This window comes from Cherax quadricarinatus, chromosome 88, assembly GCF_038502225.1.
Source record: "Cherax quadricarinatus isolate ZL_2023a chromosome 88, ASM3850222v1, whole genome shotgun sequence".
In the NCBI taxonomy this organism is placed as follows: Eukaryota; Metazoa; Arthropoda; class Malacostraca; order Decapoda; family Parastacidae; genus Cherax; species Cherax quadricarinatus.
In genome coordinates this window covers 6,540,973-6,564,664 of record NC_091379.1, presented here as the reverse complement: position 1 = coordinate 6,564,664, position 23,692 = coordinate 6,540,973, and the positions used below count along the sequence as shown (strand labels likewise).

At 41.8% G+C, this 23,692-nt stretch overlaps 1 protein-coding gene across 2 annotated transcripts in view; it reads left to right on the top strand.

The window, feature by feature from the left end:
* LOC128698510 (uncharacterized) overlaps positions 1 to 23,692 on the top strand; it is a 138,159-nt gene that overhangs the window by 110,273 nt on the left and 4,194 nt on the right. For both annotated transcript variants that reach the window (XM_070103924.1, XM_070103923.1), the window contains exons 5-8: positions 1 to 88; positions 15,610 to 15,790; positions 16,924 to 17,148; positions 23,399 to 23,562. The exon at positions 1 to 88 is cut by the window's left edge and continues 19 nt beyond it. In XM_070103924.1, coding sequence (XP_069960025.1) covers positions 1 to 88; positions 15,610 to 15,790; positions 16,924 to 17,148; positions 23,399 to 23,562 — 658 coding nt within the window. The remainder of the gene's footprint in view (positions 89 to 15,609; positions 15,791 to 16,923; positions 17,149 to 23,398; positions 23,563 to 23,692) is intronic.

The window sequence follows — 23,692 nt, the reverse complement described above, 5'->3', positions numbered from 1 at the left end:
TGTAGAGGTGGTGCTGGAAAGTGAAACTAGGCTCTCCCGAGGTCGGTCCTACTCCACCAACGACCTCCTCTTTGTCGACTATGACCAGGTCAGTCGCAGTTTTTTTTTTTTTTATGTTCACTTGATTGGTGGCTTTATTGGATTTGAAGTCTATCGACTATGTCACCTTTACGCCAATCATGGATACTTTTAATCCCTAAAATTAATATTAACTTACACTGTATATAGAATGAGGAATCAGTCCTAAGTCTACCCACAACCTGGAGTTTACCTGGAGAGAGTTTCGGGGGTCAACGCCCCCGCGGCCCGGTCTGTGACCAGGCCTCCTGGTGGATCAGCGCCTGATCAACCAGGCTGTTGCTGCTGGCTGCACGCAAACCAACGTACGAGCCACAGCCCGGCTGATCAGGAACTGTCTTTAGGTGCTTGTCCAGTGCCAGCTTGAAGACTGCCAGGGGTCTGTTGGTAATCCCCCTTATGTGTGCTGGGAGGCAGTTGAACAGTCTCGGGCCCCTGACACTTATTGTATGGTCTCTTAACGTGCTAGTGACACCCCTGCTTTTCATTGGGGGGATGGTGCATCGTCTGCCAAGTCTTTTGCTTTCGTAGTGAGTGATTTTCGTGTGCAAGTTTGGTACTAGTCCCTCTAGGATTTTCCAGGTGTATATAATCATGTATCTCTCCCTCCTGCGTTCCAGGGAATACAGGTTTAGAAACCTCAAGCGCTCCCAGTAATTGAGGTGTTTTATCTCCGTTATGCGCGCCGTGAAAGTTCTCTGTACATTTTCTAGGTCGGCAATTTCACCTGCCTTGAAAGGTGCTGTTAGAGTGCAGCAATATTCCAGCCTAGATAGAACAAGTGACCTGAAGAGTGTCATCATGGGCTTGGCCTCCCTAGTTTTGAAGGTTCTCATTATCCATCCTGTCATTTTTCTAGCAGATGCGATTGATACAATGTTATGGTCCTTGAAGGTGAGATCCTCCGACATAATCACTCCTAGGTCTTTGACGTTGGTGTTTCGCTCTATTTTGTGGCCAGAATTTGTTTTGTACTCTGATGAAGATTTAATTTCCTCATGTTTACCATATCTGAGTAATTGAAATTTCTCATCGTTGAACTTCATATTGTTTTCTGCAGCCCACTGAAAGATTTGGTTGATGTCCGCCTGGAGCCTTGCAGTGTCTGCAATGGAAGACACTGTCATGCAGATTCGGGTGTCATCTGCAAAGGAAGACACGGTGCTGTGGCTGACATCCTTGTCTATGTCGGATATGAGGATGAGGAACAAGATGGGAGCTAGTACTGTGCCTTGTGGGACAGAGCTTTTCACCGTAGCTGCCTCGGACTTTACTCTGTTGACGACTACTCTCTGTGTTCTGTTAGTGAGGAAATTATAGATCCATCGACCGACTTTTCCTGTTATTCCTTTAGCGCGCATTTTGTGCGCTATTACGCCATGGTCACACTTGTCGAAGGCTTTTGCAAAGTCTGTATATATTACATCTGCATTCTTTTTGTCTTCTAGTGCATTTAGGACCTTGTCGTAGTGATCCAGTAGTTGAGACAGACAGGAGCGACCTGTTCTAAACCCATGTTGCCCTGGGTTGTGTAACTGATGGGTTTCTAGATGGGTGGTGATCTTGCTTCTTAGGACCCTTTCAAAGATTTTTATGATATGGGATGTTAGTGCTATTGGTCTGTAGTTCTTTGCTGTTGCTTTACTGCCCCCTTTGTGGAGTGGGGCTATGTCTGTTGTTTTTAGTAACTGAGGGACGACCCCCGTGTCCATGCTCCCTCTCCATAGGATGGAAAAGGCTCGTGATAGGGGCTTCTTGCAGTTCTTGATGAACACAGAGTTCCATGAGTCTGGCCCTGGGGCAGAGTGCATGGGCATGTCATTTATCGCCTGTTCGAAGTCATTTGGCGTCAGGATAACATCGGATAGGCTTGTGTTAGTCAAATTTTGTGGCTCTCTCATAAAAAATTCATTTTGGTCTTCGACTCTCAGTCTGGTTAGCGGCTTGCTAAAAACTGAGTCATATTGGGACTTGAGTAGCTCACTCATTTCCTTGCTGTCATCTGTGTAGGACCCATCTTGTTTAAGTAGGGGCCCAATACTGGACGTTGTTCTCGATTTTGATTTGGCATAGGAGAAGAAATACTTTGGGTTTCTTTCGATTTCATTTATGGCTTTTAGTTCTTCCCGCGATTCCTGACTCCTAAAGGATTCTTTTAGCTTAAGTTCGATGCTTGCTATTTCTCTGACCAGTGTCTCCCTGCGCATTTCAGATATATTGACCTCTTTTAGCCGCTCTGTTATTCTTTTCCGTCGCCTGTAAAGGGAGCGCCTGTCTCTTTCTATTTTACATCTACTCCTCCTTTTTCTTAGAGGAATAAGCCTTGTGCATACATCGAGTGCCACCGAGTTAATCTGTTCTAGGCATAAGTTTGGGTCTGTGTTGCTTAGTATATCTTCCCAGCTTATATCGGTTAGGACTTGGTTTACTTGGTCCCACTTTATGTTTTTGTTATTGAAGTTGAATTTGGTGAATGCTCCCTCATGACTAGTCTCATTTTGTCGGTCTGGGGCTCCATGCATACATGTCTGAACCTCAATTATGTTGTGATCTGAGTATATTGTTTTTGATATGGTGACATTTCTTATCAGATCATCATTGTTAGTGAAGATGAGGTCTAGTGTATTCTCCAGTCTTGTAGGCTCTATTATTTGCTGGTTTAAATTGAATTTTGTGCAGAGATTTAAAAGCTCGTGTGAGTGTGAGTTTTCATCAGAGCTGCCTCCTGGTGTTATTTCTGCAACAATATTATTTGCTATATTCCTCCATTTTAGGTGCCTTAAGTTGAAATCCCCCAGGAGCAAGATGTTGGGTGCAGGAGCTGGAAGATTTTCCAGACAGTGGTCAATTTTTAACAGCTGTTCCTGGAATTGCTGGGATGTTGCATCCGGAGGCTTGTAGACTACCACAATGACTAGGTTTTGGTTCTCGACCTTTACTGCTAAAACTTCCACTACGTCATTTGAGGCATTAAGCAGTTCTGTGCAAACAAGTGACTCTGCAATGTACAGGCCAACCCCCCCCTTTTGCCTGTTCACTCTGTCACATCTGTATAGGTTGTAACCTGGGATCCATACTTCGTTGTCCAAGTGATCCTTTATGTGGGTCTCAGTGAAAGCCGCGAACATTGCCTTTGCCTCTGCAAGCAGTCCACGGATGAAAGGTATTTTGTTGTTTGTAGCTGGCTTTAGACCCTGTATATTTGCAAAGAAGAATGTTATCGGACTGGTGGTATTGTTGGTACTGGGGGGGGATTTTTTTTCCGGCATTAGTATCTGTATCTGTTGGTTTGGAGTGGAGGCCATCGACTGTGGTTCCACTCCAGGAATGACTGGATTTGGTGTACGATTTCTGCCATTTCCTGCCAGTTTTTTTTCCTTCCTGGCACTAAAAAACCTCTCCCTCTTGAGTGGCTGTGGCTACCCAGGTTTTCCCCTGGCCTGGATGTTTTGTATCTTTTTGTCCCCTTTAGATGGTATGCCTGGCAATTTAAGTTATAGCACAGTCTTTCCTGTACTGAAGAGGTACACATTTCAGGGTGAAAAAGCTTACAGGAAGGGAGTTTGCATTTTCCTGTTTTCATATGGGCATGGCATTTTCTAGGGTGGTCATAGTTGCATGTCCCATCTGTTTTTCCAGATTTCCCATGCCAGCAGATACCAAGTGCATAGTATGTGCACAGTCTTGGTTTCCGCTTGCCTTGGGTTTCTGTGACTGTATTCCCTGTTGGTGCATGTTTCCCTGTCTTACTTCTATCCTCCCTAGCACCAACAATGGAGCTCCCACCAGTTGTTTTTGGTAATTTATCCTCACTATTGCTATTGGAGTCCTCTTGTTTGCTATTTCCTGCGGTATTTCTAGTTTGCAATATTGGTTTTATCTTATCTTTGACTACACTTGTTTCCCTACTATGGCTCCTGTCCCCTATGAGGTCATTTATATGTATTCCTTCCTGCGTATAATTCCCGACTCCCTGGACAATATCTCCAGCTTCACCATTTCTGTCTCCCAGGACAGTATCTCCAGCTTCACCATTTCTGTCTCCCAGGACAGCACCTCCAGCTTCACCATTACTGTCTCCCAGGACAGTATCTCCAGCTTCACCATTTCTGTCTCCCAGGACAGCACCTCCAGCTTCACCATTTCTGTCTCCCAGGACAGTATCTCCAGCTTCACCATTTCTGTCTCCCAGGACAGCACCTCCAGCTTCACCATTACTGTCTCCCAGGACAGCACCTCCAGCTTCACCATTACTGTCTCCCAGGACAGCACCTCCAGCTTCACCATTACTGTCTCCCAGGACAGCACCTCCAGCTTCACCATTACTGTCTCCCAGGACAGCACTATCAGCCCCACATTTACTGACTACCAGGACATCACCTCCAGCCTTACAGTTTATGACTACATGGCCAGTATCAAGGGCAGTACCATTCAGCCCAGACATTTTATGTTCCCATCTGTTGTAGAAAGCTTCCAGGTTTTCTATGAAAGCAGCTTTGATGTTGTCCTCTTTTAATACCCTTGTGATTTTAGTCCACAGTTTTTCCTCATTTGAGCATACCCAAAAACACTTCTCTGTTTTAATACTGCTTGTAGCTAGTTCTGGGATATCTGCACAAGGGGCGTGACACCAATTTCCACAAAAATGACAATTTATCCATGTGGAAGCCCGTTTGTTTGACTGACCACAGACTACACAGGGCTTCATAATGATTTGAATGGTTGATTTACTGCAATTCTACTAGCAACCTCTTGAAAATTCTATTAATAACCTTAAATGAAGCTCTAGCTATTTGTATTTCTGTTTCTAACTCTTTTTGTATATTGGACAGCTTACCGTCACGTTCCTGATTTTTAATGTTTGTGTTTATAGGGCGCCTACAACCCCATCCGTTTACAGTCTGCTTTATTGTCCAACGAAACTGTTTGAAACCAGTCCCGGGTTCGGACCAGTCAAGGGTTCGGACCAGGCAAGGGTTCGGGCCAGACGATCTGCTCTGATCAGTGGGTCACTTATTTTAAAACATACTGGTCGGTGATTTGAGCTAACACATGAAGGATCTACTGGAAATTATCTACCCGAGTAATATGTGATTTGACTGATACAAAAGTATAACTTGCGTGTTGAAGAGCCGGTGATATCTGGCAGCTCCTACAATGACGAACGGTCACCTCCTTGTTTATCAATCGCTGTATCTGGCTTTTCTCTTTTTTTTTTTATTTTTTTTTTTTTTTTTTTTCTTTTTTCCGTCTCCACCACAATAAATGCTATATTATCACTATAGTTGAGTTCTGGCGACTTCTGGCACCTGCCTCTATAGGCTTATCACTTCATTTACAAATTCACCTGTTTTCAAATGACACTTTAGCCTTTATCATCAATATACTAGGGAGCCACTGTAGTATACACTATACACTATGTATACTCAATGTTATCAGGGAGACTTTCTTTCCTCTGACATGAAAAGTTCAATTATTATTTTTTTTCCACACGGGACAGGCCTATGATTCCCCTCTGGCAGTAAACTCTGCTAGTGCACACTAATTCTCCTTTTTTGACTCAGTATATAATGTTTTCCGCCCAAGATTTGTTCCAGGCGCTAGAGGGATGTATCGTATAGGATTGATGACACAAATTAAAGTTCTAGCACGTAAGAGCGACCGTGAAAACACGAAAAACCCGGAGCACAACGAGGCACGCTGACACTTAAGTATCTTCAAGAGGCTACTGGACAGATTCCTTTTAAGTCAAATTCCCGATGAGCTAGACTGTGACGCAAACGTTGGACTGTGTGAGGCTAGCACGAATAGCTTTGAAAGTTAAGACACATGTGCAACATCTGGATATCTTTATTGTAGTAGACGTTTCGCCATCCAGTGGCTTTATCAATACAGATTCTAGGACATAATAGGAAGACAGTAGAACTATATACAAAAGATGAGGTAATCAGTCCCTCGGCCTTGGAGTTAGTGTTCACAGCATCGTGGTGGAGGAGAGTCTGGAGCAAAGGCAAGAAGACTGGCGCTTTTTATAGGCGTCAGTGAATGGGACGGGCAGCAGACGAGGTCAGTCACTGGTAGGCGGGATTCCCCAGTGGAAGTAGGTCCTTCCCAAAGAGATGGGTTAGATGCAGCAGCCGTGAAGAAGGTCTTGTAGATGTCCTCTGAACCAAGATTCCATGATGTTGCAGTGTCTGACAAGTTGTGCAAAGAAAGGTATAAAATACCGACAATATGAAAGTTAAGACACATGTGCAACATCTGGATATCTTTATTGTAGTAGACGTTTCGCCATCCAGTGGCTTTATCAATACAGATTCTAGGACATAATAGGAAGACAGTAGAACTATATACAAAAGATGAGGTAATCAGTCCCTCGGCCTTGGAGTTAGTGTTCACAGCATCGTGGTGGAGGAGAGTCTGGAGCAAAGGCAAGAAGACTGGCGCTTTTTATAGGCGTCAGTGAATGGGACGGGCAGCAGACGAGGTCAGTCACTGGTAGGCGGGATTCCCCAGTGGAAGTAGGTCCTTCCCAAAGAGATGGGTTAGATGCAGCAGCCGTGAAGAAGGTCTTGTAGATGTCCTCTGAACCAAGATTCCATGATGTTGCAGTGTCTGACAAGTTGTGCAAAGAAAGGTATAAAATACCGACAATATGAAAGTTAAGACACATGTGCAACATCTGGATATCTTTATTGTAGTAGACGTTTCGCCATCCAGTGGCTTTATCAATACAGATTCTAGGACATAATAGGAAGACAGTAGAACTATATACAAAAGATGAGGTAATCAGTCCCTCGGCCTTGGAGTTAGTGTTCACAGCATCGTGGTGGAGGAGAGTCTGGAGCAAAGGCAAGAAGACTGGCGCTTTTTATAGGCGTCAGTGAATGGGACGGGCAGCAGACGAGGTCAGTCACTGGTAGGCGGGATTCCCCAGTGGAAGTAGGTCCTTCCCAAAGAGATGGGTTAGATGCAGCAGCCGTGAAGAAGGTCTTGTAGATGTCCTCTGAACCAAGATTCCATGATGTTGCAGTGTCTGACAAGTTGTGCAAAGAAAGGTATAAAATACCGACAATATGAAAGTTAAGACACATGTGCAACATCTGGATATCTTTATTGTAGTAGACGTTTCGCCATCCAGTGGCTTTATCAATACAGATTCTAGGACATAATAGGAAGACAGTAATGTGTCTTAACTTTCATATTGTCGGTATTTTATACCTTTCTTTGCACAACTTGTCAGACACTGCAACATCATGGAATCTTGGTTCAGAGGACATCTACAAGACCTTCTTCACGGCTGCTGCATCTAACCCATCTCTTTGGGAAGGACCTACTTCCACTGGGGAATCCCGCCTACCAGTGACTGACCTCGTCTGCTGCCCGTCCCATTCACTGACGCCTATAAAAAGCGCCAGTCTTCTTGCCTTTGCTCCAGACTCTCCTCCACCACGATGCTGTGAACACTAACTCCAAGGCCGAGGGACTGATTACCTCATCTTTTGTATATAGTTCTACTGTCTTCCTATTATGTCCTAGAATCTGTATTGATAAAGCCACTGGATGGCGAAACGTCTACTACAATAAAGATATCCAGATGTTGCACATGTGTCTTAACTTTCATATTGTCGGTATTTTATACCTTTCTTTGCACAACTTGTCAGACACTGCAACATCATGGAATCTTGGTTCAGAGGACATCTACAAGACCTTCTTCACGGCTGCTGCATCTAACCCATCTCTTTGGGAAGGACCTACTTCCACTGGGGAATCCCGCCTACCAGTGACTGACCTCGTCTGCTGCCCGTCCCATTCACTGACGCCTATAAAAAGCGCCAGTCTTCTTGCCTTTGCTCCAGACTCTCCTCCACCACGATGCTGTGAACACTAACTCCAAGGCCGAGGGACTGATTACCTCATCTTTTGTATATAGTTCTACTGTCTTCCTATTATGTCCTAGAATCTGTATTGATAAAGCCACTGGATGGCGAAACGTCTACTACAATAAAGATATCCAGATGTTGCACATGTGTCTTAACTTTCATATTGTCGGTATTTTATACCTTTCTTTGCACAACGAATAGCTTTGTTGATCAGGGTATCCCCCGGGAAGCCTCGTCTGGGACCGGACCGCAGGAGCCTTGACCCCCCAAAAATCTACTCTAGGTAGATTGGGAAGTGTTTAACCCTTAGAGATCATACAACACCTGAAGAATGGGATTCAATTATGTTTGACCCTAGAATGAGGAGGATAAGCATTCATTAGCATGAAGGGTACAACCGCTGTAGACTTATCCTGCTCGGATAAATATCATTGAACTCAGTACTGGGCGTGGTATGGTGTGCCAGGAGTGAATAAATAGCTAAGTAAGCTTATTAGACACATTACACAAGTTTAGATTATAACACTTTTCGCATAGAATCATGCGTGTAAATTAGCTAGGATAACCTAATAAAGTCGAGCAAGTTACTTCCATGGTGGTCCATATCAGGAAGCAGAGGGTAGTTCTAGGTTGCTCCAACACTACCTTGGTAAGGCACTAGTTGTAGAGCAAGCTTTTATTTGGGACTCGTTTCGCTCTGTGTACAGCTCTACAAAGAGCAAAGCGTTGTCCCATCAAAAGCTTTTTCTGCAACCTGTCTTATCTAACCTATTGTAGAGAGTATGACATTTAGATTTAATATTTTACTTGACAACCTCAACCTTCCTCACTTGTAATAAAAGGTACACAACCAGTAAGGTTTCTGACTTCCTGGTGAGTGACAATGAAGTTGAACTTCGTCACTGTCCCGACTCATTGTGGTATTTCCTATAGCATGCCCCCTCTTGACATTTCTATAGCTTGTCCTTGACATTTTCTATAGCTTGCCCTTGACATTTTCTAGTCTTCCCTTGGAATTTTCATTTTTTCTTGGTATTTCTTATAGTTTGCCATTAATATCTTAGTACATGTATCTCATAGCGCAATAGCTAATTGATGAATAAGATGCATGTGCAACACATGGATATCTCTATTGTAGAAACGTTTCGCCTGCGCTCCAGATTTCAGTCAAATATAGGCAGATATAACGCTGGAGACAGTATAACTATGGCAATAATTTTTAAAGGGGTGGAGGGGTAAGCCAATGGAAGGCCTCGGTTAGATGACCATAAGCTCCAACGGCAGGTCATCATATGACTAAGACCCCCGTCAGGAAACACTTGTCCTGTTTCCTGGCGAACCTAGTCTCGATTAGTCTCAGTCTTGATAGGTGGTAGTCAGTTACTCAGCTTAAAGCTTTAAAGGCATGCGACCGGATCTTACGTACTGGATGAATAAGCTAGAGTTCTCGACTCGTCCGAGGGGACTCAAGGTCGAACCCTATACGAGGCGGGGCGTGTGGACGAGTCTAACACTTACTGTCTCTGTCTCTGTTACTTAACAGTAAATAACTACCTGGGCGTTGACGAGTAGAGGGAGCCATGATAACTATCTCTGAGGTAATCATTAACCTGATGAGCAGTGGAGTTTGGAAATTTGCTGGCAATGTTAGTCACTATGACTGAGAAGATATTAACTTTATTTATTGTATCATCAATTTGGATGAGAGGATCGTTAGTTAATAATAATAAATATCTATTTCTACAAGTACATGTACAAAGTATACAGGCCTAGTTAACATCAATGACATACTACTATATAGAAAGCCGCTTGTTATACTGAACATTTCGGGCAAATTAAGTCAGTTTTGTCCCAGGATGCGACCCACACCAGTCCACTAACACCCAGGTACCCATTTTATACTGATGGGTGAACAGGAACAAAAGGTTTCTTATGGAAATACGTCCCTATTGTTTTCCAGCCGTACCGGAGATTCGATCTCCGGACCTCAGTGTGTGAGCTGAGTACTCACCTATTTGCACCTATTTGTGGTTGCAGGGGTCGAGTCACAGCTCTTGGCCCCGCCTCTTCGCTGATTGCTACTAGGTCCTCTCTCTCCCTGCCCCATGAGCTCTATCATACCTCGCCTTAAAACTATGTATGGTTCCTGCCTCCACCACATCACTTTCTAGGCTATTCCATGGCCTGACTACTCTATGACTGAAGAAATACTTCCTAACATCCCTTTGATTCATCTGAGTCTTCAACTTCCAATTGTGACCTCTTGTGTCTGTGTCTCATCTCTGGAACATCCCGTCTTTGTCCACCTCGTCTATTCCGCGCAGTATTTTATATGTCGTTATCATGTCTCCCCTGACCCTCCTGGCCTTCAGTGTCGTCAGGCCGATTTCCCTCAACCTTTCTTCATAGGACAATCCCCGTAGCTCTGGGACTAGTCTTGTTGCAAACCTTTGCACTTTCTCTAATTTCTTGACGTGCTTGACTAGGTGTGGATTCCAAACTGGTGCTGCATACTCCAGTATGGGCCTGACGTAGATGGTATACAGAGTCTTAAACGAATCCTTACTGAGGTATCGGAACGCTATCCGTAGGTTTGCCAGGCGCCCGTATGCTGCAGCAGTTATCGGATTGATGTGCGCCTCAGGAGATATGCTCGGTGTTATACTCGCCCCCAGATCTTTTTCCTTGAGTGAGGTTTGCAGTCTTTGGCCATCTAAACTATATTGTGTCTGCGGTCTTCTTTGCCCTTCCCCAATCTTCATGACTTTGCATTTGGCAGGGTTAAATTCAAGGAGCCAGTTGCTGGACCAGGCTTGTAGCTTGTCCAGGTCTCTTTGTAGTCCTGCCTGATCCTCGTCCGATTTGATTCTTCTCATTAACTTCACATCATCTGCAAACAAGGACACTTCTGAATCTATCCCTTCCGTTATGTCCTTCACGTATACCAAGAACAGCACAGGTCCTAGGACTGACCCCTGTGGAACCCCGCTTGTCACAGGCGCCCACTCTGACACCTCGTCGCGTACCATGACTCGTTGTTGCCTCCCTGTCAGATATTCTCTGATCCATTGCAGTGCCTTTCCTGTTATGTGTGCCTGGTCCTCTAGCTTTTGCAGTAACCTCTTGTGAGGAACTGTGTCGAAGGCCTTCTTGCAGTCCAAAAATACGCAGTCGATCCACCCCTCTCTCTCTTGTCTTCTGTCACCTTGTCATAAAACTCTAGTAGGTTTGTGACACAGGATTTTCCTTCCCTGAAACCGTGCTGGTTGTCAATTATACACTTGTTTCTTTCCAGGTGCCCCACCACTCTCCTCCTGATGATCTTCTCCATGACCTTGCATACTATACACGTTAGTGATACAGGTCTGTAGTTTAGTGCCTCATGTCTGTCTCCCTTTTTAAAAATTGGGACTACATTTGCCATTTTCCATACCTCAGGGAGTTGCCCAGTTTCAAATGATGTGTTGAAGATCTTTTTTAATGGCTCACACAATATCTCTGCTCCCTCTTTAAGGACCCATGGAGAGATGTTGTCTGGTCCCACCGCCTTTGAGGTGTCAAGTTCGCATAGCAGCTTCTTCACCTCCTCCTTGGTTATATGTACCTCATCCAGCACTTGCTGGTGTGCCCCCCTGTTCTGATTTCTTGGAGTCCTACTGGTTTCCACTGTAAATACCTCTTTAAATCTTGTGTTGAGCTCCTGACATACCTCTCGGTCGTTTCTTGTGAATTCCCCATCACCCTTCCTCAGTCTGATTACCTGGTCCTTGACTGTTGTTTTCCTCCTGATGTGGCTGTACAACAGCTTCGGGTCAGTCTTTACTTTTGATGCTATGTCATTTTCATATTGTCTCTGAGCCTCCCTTCTTATCTGTGCATATTCGTTTCTGGCTCTTCGGCTGATTTCTTTATTTTCCTGAGTTCTCTGTCTTCTGTACCTTTTCCATTCTCTAGTACACCTAGTTTTTGCCTCCCTACACCTTTGGGTGAACCAAGGACTCGTTCTGTTCTTCCCATTATTTCTGTTTCCCTTGGGAACAAACCTCTCCTCTGCCTCCTTGCATTTTGTTGCTACATAGTCCATCATTTCTTGTACTGGTTTTCCTGTCAGTTCCCTCTCCCACTGAATGTCTTGAAGGAAGTTCCTCATGCCTGAGTAGTTCCCCCTTTTGTAGTTTGGTTTTTCCCAGCCTATTCCTGCTACTCTCTCCACTTGGAGCTCAACTATGTAGTCGAAGCACAGAACCACATGATCACTAGCTCCCAGGGGCCTTTCATACATGATACCCTCGATGTCCGAACTACTCATGGTGAATACAAGGTCCAACCTTGCTGGTTCATCCTCTCCTCTCTCTCTGGTAGTGTCTCTAACATGTTGATGCATGAGGTTCTCCAGTACCACATCCATCATCTTGGCTCTCCATGTTTCGGGACCCCCATGGGGCTCCAGGTTTTCCCAGTCAATCTCCTTGTGATTGAAATCACCCATAACTAGTAACTTTGCTCCCCCCATGTGTGCTCTCCTGGCCACCTCGGCTAGTGTGTCGATCATTGCTCTGTTGCTCTCATCGTATTCTTCTCTTGGCCTCCTGCAGTTCTGTGGTGGGTTGTACATTACTGCAATTATCACCTTATGTCCCTCAGACTGGATTGTTCCTACTAAGTAGTCCCTTTGCCCATGCCATCCATTCCTTCCATTTTCTCAAAACCCCACTGGTTTTTAATGAGCAGTGCAACTCCTCCTCCCTCTGTCTTTCCTGAGGATTTGATATCCGGATGGAAAGATTGAATCTGTTATTATTCTGGTGAGTTTTGTTTCTGTGAGTGCTATTATGTCTGGGGATGTCTCTTTGATTCTTTCGTGCCACTCCTCATACTTGTTTGTTATTCCATCTGCATTTGTATACCACACCTTCAACTTGTTTTCTAAGACTGTGGTCTGGGAAGTATATTGGGGTTGGGGAAGTGGGAGACCTGGTAAGGAACTATGGGTTGTTGCTGTGGGGGTGGAGTTTGTAATGTAGTGGGTGGGGGCATTGGATGTGGCATGGGTGTTTTGATTTAGAGTGTTTGGTTGCACTGGGGTTGACCTGGTTGGGAGGCTTCTATAGGAAGTTGTGAGGGAGGCTAGCTGAGTGTGCTAGCGATCGAGCTACGGGTCTGATAAGTATTAATCTTTTTCTTTTTTTTTTTTTTTTGGTCTATAATGCTACGTGAGCCCAGTATCTGTGAGAGTTTTCCAGGCCTTTTTGATAATACTCTATTTCTTTGAATCTGTTGGCAAAATATAGTTGTTTCGATATCTTTATAAGTATGGTAAATGTTGGTGCATTTATTTTTGCTAGTTTTGGAGGGAATTAAGCCAATTTTGTGTTTTTTCATAATTGTTTCTTGTCAGTGGATCCGAGGAAGTTGGTTAGCCTAGGGCTATTTACTCGACTGTCATGGGTGGCAACCTGGGGAAGAGGACCTAAGGGCCACAATGAAAATAAATCACATTACTTGATTTTCTTGGGTTAACCAGTATTACTAACACTCCGAAGAAGGAAAGGGAGTACAACCGCTACTTCATTACTGCTGCTGCCGCAGCGCCGGAGTTGGAATTGAGACGTGTTGACTCAGGGAGTGAGAATTATTATAATCATGGGGAAGCGCTAAACTCGTAGGATTATAGAGCGCCTGTGGGGGAATGGAAGTTATTCAGGCTTAATTCAGGGAACTGGAGCACAGATCCAGTTCTCTAGATCAAGGGCCCTTTACCAGCAGGGAGTGAGGAGTCTGGTTCTGCAGGTGATTTGGCCTGGAATTCAGCGGCGAATTTTCCCGTTTTTAACCACTGCAATATTTATCACGATGCCCGCCGTCAGTGGGTTGGGCGCCTTACATCAGTTCCTTCTAGGTTGAGATTGTTGTTATTATTATAATTATAAGTAAGCGCTAAACCTACAAGGGTCATACAGCGAATCAAGGCTAAGAAAAAGCCTGGTGTTGTTGACTCAGTTGGAGGTCTATGTGGAGTGTGTCTGGTTTTGTCAGGGTTTAGGCAGTGATCCACCTGACCTAATGCTCCCCTTTCTTGTTCTTGGAGGGAACTTAATATCATCATCAAGTAGTCCTCATAACTCCAAACAACACGAGACTTGATATATTGGACTTAAGTGCCGGCATCTTGGTAGTGTGCAGACGTTTCGCTCGTGCACGAGCACCTGTTACAGAATTTCCTCATTTTTTTCTGGGACGCTTGTCTTTGTCTTATTGTGGCCGCTGGGCACATTACACGAGGGTCGCAGTTGGTCGGCTCCATATGAAAATAAGTTAGACTTTTGGGGGCTATCTTAGGTAATTTACACGATTTTAGTTTGAAGTTCTCTCTAAGGAGTCTCTGCTCCCAAAGAATGCAATAAAATTGCTTATGCAAATTCTTAGATAAATAAGGTTCAGCTGTCAGAGGTACATAATGCGGCCCAGTCCCTGGACCCATTATGTACCTCTGAAATCTTTTGACTACCACCCTCAGGATGGTATGGGATGCATAATAAAGATATTAAACTAAGGTAAAATTGGTTATTTTATATTTAAATTTTAGCAGGGTATGATTAGGTTGTTAAGTTTTGGTGCAACATTTGAGGAATTAGTACATCGTGTGAAAATGGAAATGGAAGGTAATCTGATCTGATCCAAGAATAGGGAGGTCGGCATTAGTTCCATGGATCAAGGTACCCCTTCCTTGGAAGACATAGTATGATTACTTTAGGTAGTATTATTATTTTACAGAAAAAAGTAGTAAATACATATGGTCATTCAGCCTTGAACCTGGCCATTTTAAGATGCAAAAAAAAAAAAAATCTTAAGATATCCAAGGATAGGAGCCTGAGCACTTGTTACAACCAAAAACATTCTTGGAGGTATTCAGCCGGATTACTATGATTATATTCACAAAAAGTGCTAAACTGCCTCTTCACACAAACTCCAAGGCTGACTGATTGATTACCTGGAGTTTACCTGGAGAGTTCCAGGGGTCAACGCCCCCGCGGCCCGGTCTGTGACCAGGCCTCCTGGTGGATCAGAACCTGATCAACCAGGCTGTTACTGCTGGCTGCACGCAAACCAACGTACAAGCCACAGCCCGGCTGGTCAGGAACCGACTTTAGGTGCTTGTCCAGTGCCAGCTTGAAGACTGCCAGGGGTCTGTTGGTAATCCCCCTTATGTATGCTGGGAGGCAGTTGAACAGTCTTGGGCCCCTGACAATTATTGCATGGTCTCTTAACGTGCTAGTGACACCCCTGCTTTTCATTGGGGGGATGTTGCATCGTCTGCCAAGTCTTTTGCTTTCGTAGTGAGTGATTTTCGTGTGCAAGTAAGGTACTAGTCCCTCTAGGATTTTCCAGGTGTATATAATCATGTATCTCTCCCGCCTGCGTTCCAGGGAATACAGGTTTAGGAACCTCAAGCGCTCCCAGTATATAGTTCTGCTGTCTTCCAGTTATGTCCTTGAATTTGTATTGATAAAGCCACTGGATGGTGAAACATCTACAATAAAGATACCCACGTGTCTAATTTTCAACTAATTTCATCAGTTTCTACTCTGGAGTACAGTATACATATATCCTAATGACCTCTGACTCATCTTTGTTCTGATGGACACAGGTACTGGAACTGCAGGCTCAGCATGGTGACCTGGAGACTGCACCTCTACTGGGTGACCCCTGGCCAACTTCACAGTTCCTCTCTCACCTTCTGAGTTACCTCCAAAAGGAGCCACAAACATCCTTCTTTGCTGAGTACCTCAACCTCACCAACTTGGCCTATCTCCTCCCTGGTCATGATGGTGGGTGAGATTTGCCCTAGTTTACTTCATTTTATGTCATTCACTATTATTATTAAGAATAAAGTCACAGTACCTTGATTGGAACAATACATAAATAACCTGCCCATGGGATAATGAAATTATGACAACATTTTGAGCCATCTTGGACTATTAACTAGTTGTTTGAGATCACATGATTGTATTAACTAGTCCTCTGTCAAAACTGTCTAGCCTTCACAGTGTTGTTGAAGCATCCTTTATACACAGCTTTCCTAATATGAATCTTAGTCCTGGCTTTGTCTCTGTAGATGCCTTCCTTTCTCATTACATTGTCAAATACTTCAATTATTATTATAATCCAATAGTACTAAACTGACATGGGTCATGCAGTCAGATACTCCAAACTTCAGAACACCTGTGACTTGTCCTGCTTTTTGTCCTCTTCACTTAACCTCTTCTCCTTTCCTATTTTTTTCCTTTCTTTTCTTCTGCCTAGGTAGGTTCTGTCCTATGAGTTTTTAGCCTGGGTCATTAGCTCTCCTGTAGTGCTCCTTTTTTCTTTTACCTCTTGTTCTTATTCTACCTCTACTACTAATATTGCTGTACTGACACTCCACTCTCAGACTCTTGTGTCACTACCACTACTCATTGCCACAGTTGCACTACTTGTATTACTATCTCTACCATTACTTCCATGATTATACTACTACTATCTATTTTACTATTCCCGGCCCTGCCCCCTTCCCCTTTCATCTCGTATATATACTGGCTTCCTTTCCTTCACGCTTCTGTCACTAGCTAATGATTCAATATGTACGGGTTGTACATTATCATTATTATTATTATTATATTCACGGGGAAGTACTAAACCCATAAGGGTCATACAGCATTTGTGGTAAAGGAGGTAATTAAGTCGATTTATGGCACCCCGTTCCCTGTTTAAGGTCAAAACACAACTTAGCAAATTATTATATTAGAAATCAAGCACCAAACTAGTATGGATCTTACAGCATAATTCAGAAAAAATGTGTAAAAAATAAGAGTCCTGTAAAGAAAAACAAAAGACCTTTTTTTTTACTTTGAATTTCTTGCAGGTCAATCAAGGCAAACCAATCCATGATATCTTTCCTAAAATTTTTCAATTTCCATCACAGAAAACCTGGACCCTCTGAAGTACACAGCATTTATACCCATGGATAACGTCATAGCTGAGACCCTGTATGCTGATGCTCCAGATCCATTCCTGCTGGATGAGATCCTAAGAGAAAACATGGTACTCAATCATCTAGTACGAGGCAGATTTTACGAGAAAGATTTGAAAGACGGACTTACCTTGAAGACTCTTGCCAACAATACACTTACCATTTCTAAAGGACCAGGTATTGTACTATCTGTATTAGTTCTAATAGAAAATAATCTATGTATTTCACCTAGAGCAGCTAATCAGTCATATATTTGCACTTAATGCTGCTGAAAATTAATTATTAAACTCCTCTGTTCTGAATTATATATCCAAAAACATTAGCAAGTTAATCTTGCTATTACCACTGTGACACAAAGAAAAATCTTCCCCTTGTTCAACTTTTTTTGCTCAACTTATTTCTTGGGAGCACTAAATACATGGCGGTCATACAACACTTTGGGAAGCAGGTAGAAATCAGATTGTCTATGGAAAGAGCCCTTCACTGGCATCAATGCACCTCTCTTCAAGGGATCGACAAGTGCAGTATCCAAAAGTAAATACTGTATGTCATTAGCATATTTTTAGGAGAGGCCCTTGTGTGAAGGATTTTCAGGGAGACTAATTCTGTGCCTTACAAACTACCTAATATTAATCCTAGCATGTTTGTATTTAGGCAATTCAGCATGGATCTTTTATGCACTTTATAAATGCTTAGGAAATACACACTTAAAATCAACTAGAAGTACTGGTGTGTCATTTTTCTAGGTAGTACAAGACAAGGTAATATCCAGTCATCAGTCACAACTTATTCACAGCTAGGGCTCGGCAGATTTTCATGCTTGGGTAAACCTTACTGTTATTTAGCTTGAAAGAAGAGAGAGGTAGGGAAATATTTAGGCTTTACTCAAGAAAAGGGAAGTAAGCTCCAATTCCATGCCTTTCCCCATAACAAGGAACTTTATTGAAGAATTTTTTGCCTTGGAACTTTTAAATATTTCCCGTTCAACATGATCATCCATCATCCTTTCCAAATAACCAGTTTAATGCAAAGTATTCTTAATTCAGTCAGTACATTCACATAAGTTTATTTATCATCACCTATCTATAGGAACTTTAACCTGGCATTTTCTTACCACATTGTTTACTATCAGTTTCCCTGACATACATGGATCACAGGAAATTCCTAGATATTTCACTGAAGTTACTGTTGGTATGGATTCCTTGTTGCATACTACATTTAAATTGTTTATATCTTTTAATTTACCTTTTGAGTCAAAGAGTATGGCTTCTGTTTGTCCTGTGTAGTGACAGTTTATCACTAATCATTTACTGTGAGATTCTGAATCCATTGATATTATTTTGGGTCTTTATCTGATACTAGAGCACTGTCCTCTGCATGTATTGAGAGTTTGCACTTAACACTGCTCTGCATGTCATTTACATAGCACAGAGTAAGGGGCTTAGAATGGTTCCTTGGGAAATTGTGTGTTATTAGCAAGAATTCTGATTGTTATTGAGCTTACCAAATTTGTTTCCTGGTGGTCAGATAAAACTTAAATTAGTGTTCAGAGCCTATCCTGATAGCTTGTAGTCTCTCACATAATACTGATTATTAGGTCTGGTGCTTTTAATTAGTTAAGCTTAATTCAACACCAGGTACATGTAAAAGCTGAAAATTGTTTGAGGGTGATGCCTTTATTACTGTAAAATGATTTGAGTGTTAAATTTGGTTGATGCACATGTCAATTTACCGACTAATAATGTTGCAAAGATTGTATAGAATGAGTTGAAACAGCCACTGTAGTAGATTCATGGCATATCTCATGTTTAGCACTATGAGAATGGTCTGCTGGTTTATGGCTATAACCAAGGACTTAGCTGTTGCCAGAACTTTTTTGGGGATTGTTTTTGCCTTCAATTTTAAGAGCTATGATGCCTTGCCTTTGCCCATTTTATCTCTCTGCTGTTTTTCTTTCTCAAAGGAATTCATGGAGGGCTGCAACATCTTGCCTATTTGTTTTAAACCTTCTAAGCAACTGATCTCAAAATTCAGTATTGTTTAGTAACTCTCCAGATATCCAGGGCTCAGTTATAGCTTTTATCCTAATTTCTTTTGACACAATATTAACCACTACTGTTGAATGTAGTTTCAATTTTTTCCTCGACATCATTAACATAAGCACCTTGTTATTACCACCTATTCACAGTTTTGTAGCTCTTATGTACTAGTTCTTCCTTGCCATGGTTCCTAGTCGTTCTCGTTCTTACTGTCCTGTTTTCCCATGGGTTCGCTAGTAGTTTTCCTGGCGCAGCAAGTGATAAGATGATCATTAAGTCCTATGGGAATGTTACCTGACTGACAGAGCCTTTCATAGTAAGGTTCACTGCTGTCTGACAACTGTGCTAATCGGGCGAGATATAAGCGACTATTGGCAGAAAGGTGGGCTAGTGCAAAGATGAGTAGTGGGGGGGTTGAAGAGGGTTGGAATAGTTTTAAAAATGCAGTATTAGAATGTGGGGCAGAAGTTTGTGGTTATAGGAGGGTGGGGGCAGGAGGAAAGAGGAGTGATTGGTGGAATGATGAAGTAAAGGGTGTGATAAAAGAGAAAAAGGTAGCTTATGAGAGGTTTTTACAAAGCAGAAGTGTTATAAGAAGAGCAGAGTACATGGAGAGTAAAAGAAAGGTAAAGAGAGTGCAAAAGGAGAGCAGATGATAGAGTGGGAGAGGCACTGTCAAGAAATTTTAATGAAAATAAGAAAAAATTTTGGAGTGAGTTAAACAAGTTAAGAAAGCCTAGGGAAAATATGGATTTGTCAGTTAAAAACAGAGTAGGGGAGTTAGTAGATGGGGAGATGGAGGTATTGGGTAGATGGCGAGAATATTTTGAGGAACTTTTAAATGTTAAGGAAGAAACAGAGGCAGTAATTTCATGCACTGGTCAGGGAGGTATACCATCTTTTAGGAGTGAAGAAGAGCAGAATGTAAGTGTGGGGGAGGTACGTGAGGCATTACGTAAAATGAAAGGGGGTAAAGCAGCTGGAACTGATGGGATCATGACAGAAATGTTAAAAGCAGGGGGGATATTGTGTTGGAGTGGTTGGTACTTTTGTTTAATAAATGTATGAAAGAGGGGAAGGTACCTAGGGATTGGCGGAGAGCATGTATAGTCCCTTTATATAAAGGGAAAGGGGACAAAAGAGACTGTAAAAATTATAGAGGAATAAGCTTACTGAGTATACCAGGAAAAGTGTACGGTAGGGTTATAATTGAAAGAATTAGAGGTAAGACAGAATGTAGGATTGCGGATGAGCAAGGAGGTTTCAGAGTGGGTAGGGGATGTGTAGATCAGGTGTTTACATTGAAGCATATATGTGAACAGTATTTAGATAAAGATAGGGAAGTTTTTATTGCATTTATGGATTTAGAAAAGGCATATGATAGAGTGGATAGAGGAGCAATGTGGCAGATGTTGCAAGTATATGGAATAGGTGGTAAGTTATTAAATGCTGTAAAGAGTTTTTATGAGGATAGTGAGGCTCAGGTTAGGGTGTGTAGAAGAGAGGGAGACTACTTCCCGGTAAAAGTAGGTCTTAGACAGGGATGTGTAATGTCACCATGGTTGTTTAATATATTTATAGATGGGGTTGTAAAGGAAGTAAATGCTAGGGTGTTTGGGAGAGGGGTGGGATTAAATTATGGGGAATCAAATTCAAAATGGGAATTGACACAGTTACTTTTTGCTGATGATACTGTGCTTATGGGAGATTCTAAAGAAAAATTGCAAAGGTTAGTGGATGAGTTTGGGAATGTGTGTAAAGGTAGAAAGTTGAAAGTGAACATAGAAAAGAGTAAGGTGATGAGGGTGTCAAATGATTTAGATAAAGAAAAATTGGATATCAAATTGGGGAGGAGGAGTATGGAAGAAGTGAATGTTTTCAGATACTTGGGAGTTGACATGTCGGCGGATGGATTTATGAAGGATGAGGTTAATCATAGAATTGATGAGGGAAAAAAGGTGAGTGGTGCGTTGAGGTATATGTGGAGTCAAAAAACGTTATCTATGCAGGCAAAGAAGGGAATGTATGAAAGTATAGTAGTACCAACACTCTTATATGGGTGTGAAGCTTGGGTGGTAAATGCAGCAGCGAGGAGACGGTTGGAGGCAGTGGAGATGTCCTGTTTAAGGGCAATGTGTGGTGTAAATATTATGCAGAAAATTCGGAGTGTGGAAATTAGGAGAAGGTGTGGAGTTAATAAAAGTATTAGTCAGAGGGCAGAAGAGGGGTTGTTGAGGTGGTTTGGTCATTTAGAGAGAATGGATCAAAGTAGAATGACATGGAAAGCATATAAATCTATAGGGGAAGGAAGGCGGGGTAGGGGTCGTCCTCGAAAGGGTTGGAGAGAGGGGGTAAAGGAGGTTTTGTGGGCGAGGGGCTTGGACTTCCAGCAAGCGTGCGTGAGCGTGTTAGATAGGAGTGAATGGAGACGAATGGTACTTGGGACCTGACGATCTGTTGGAGTGTGAGCAGGGTAATATTTAGTGAAGGGATTCAGGGAAACCGGTTATTTTCATATAGTCGGACTTGAGTCCTGGAAATGGGAAGTACAATGCCTGCACTTTGAAGGAGGGGTTTGGGATATTGGCAGTTTGGAGGGATATGTTGTGTATCTTTATACGTATATGCTTCTAAGCTGTTGTATTCTGAGCACCTCTGCAAAAGCAGTGATAATGTGCGAGTGTGGTGATGTGTTGAATGATGATGAAAGTATTTTCTTTTTGGGGATTTTCTTTCTTTTTTGGGTCACCCTGCCTCGGTGGGAGACTACTGACTTGTTGAGAGAGAGAGAAAAAAAAAAATTAATGTTATAAAAAAAATCATATCTTGCATAACCCATTACAGTGTTCTGTTTTTGAAAACAAATATTGAAGCTGCTTAGTACTATTGGCTCTCTGCATATAAAAGATCTAAAAATATGGAATGCCTTACCAGAAGATTCTAAAATACTCATAGCTGTCAAATGCTTAAAAAATATTAAGAACACCCTATGAATATTATTTAATTCAACTACCTATCAAAAAAAAAAAAAAAAAAAAAAACTATCCAGATACCAACTGGACTCATTGAACACACTCGTTTCTTTTTCTACTATCTCCTATCACTTTTCCCCATAGATTGTCAATGCTGATTAATTTCATATTAACATGATGTTACAAATAGAATAAAGCTTTCAGTGAAGGTTATGCTAGGTGGGATTAGGCTATATATGTCAAGGTGTACAGCATGCTATAATTATCTGAATTTATAATCATTTAACTTGAAAAAACATAAAACAAAAAATTGTAAGCTAGTAGCACAGAATTTTTCTTCCAAAATTGGCATTTAACATTGTAAATTTATTTGTTTCGTCAATTATTTCCTACAAACGTTAAAAGATCTTTTATACAAAGTTTTCATTGCAAGTTAGGTTATTTTAAGTAAGAAAAAAGGCAAATATTATTGCTAAAATTATTCAATAATTTTCACACCATTTTCTTAATCATTACATTATATCAGAGAGTACATGTATGATTTTAAGCAATATTGAAAACTTTTTAAAAAATTCTCAAAAAATTAGTCTATAGCTGTTTAGATCAAAAATTTTCCCTTGAAATTGACATGTTAAGATTTTGGATAAATTTCTTCATATAAATATGAAAAATCTATCAATAACCTAGGGAATAGATACAATGGATGTAGTCCGCTGGTACCAAATGTTTTCTGAGGACATTTTTTAATGTTAAATCTAGGATTCTATAAGTCTGGGGCTTACTGTATTACAAATATGTAAGTTAAGCATATACCCAAAATACAGTGCATGTTAGTGGCTTTCTTTTGTGTCTAGCTATTTTATTATATGTAGACTACATTTCCTGTATACTTCAGATAATTAATAAAGTTATTATTACTGTATATCGCTGTTCAGTGTGGTAGTTTTCTTCTGTTAATTTTAATATCTGCATCTGAGTCAACCATTTAACTACCCCTTTCTCACATCAGGTTAGTTATATTACTAGTTCTTAAACATTTAAACTTTAAGTCTTTTAAAAATATTGTAAGTAGGCATTATTATTATTATTGTAATCAGAGAAAGCGCTAAACCAACAAGGGTTGTGCAGCGCTGTGGGGCAGAAAATAGTACCAGGGCTATAAACAGTTAGATGGAGAGGGGATCAGAGGTAAGGGCTGTAAGGAATGCTAGGAGTTTTGTGTCAAAGTTTGTATAGTAAAGCAGTTGCTGACAAAGTCAAAAAGTAATCATAAGTCAAAGGCAGGGCCATCTACAAGAAGGGAAGAGCGGTAGGGCATCGTCGTCGGTGGAGTAAGTAGGCATTAACATTTATTTGCATAAATTTGTTTGCCATGTATTTTTATTTTATCTAATTTTAATATTAACTTTTAAACAGATAACAGTATACTGGTGAATAATGCAAAAGTGGTTGGATCGCAGGCATTCATTTACAACTTGGGTATTGTGTATCTCATTGACAATGTTTTAGTCATCACTGATCAGGACATTGTCAAGGCCATCAACAAATTCCCAGATCTTCATCTCGGAGGACCAACTGAGGTTAGTTCTTTTCACATATTTTCACATTATATATTCTTAATAAATTGTTATAATCATGGGGAATTATTTATTTTAATCAGGAGAGGACTAAATCAGCACAAGCCATATAGTGCTTGGGGAATGGGAGGAA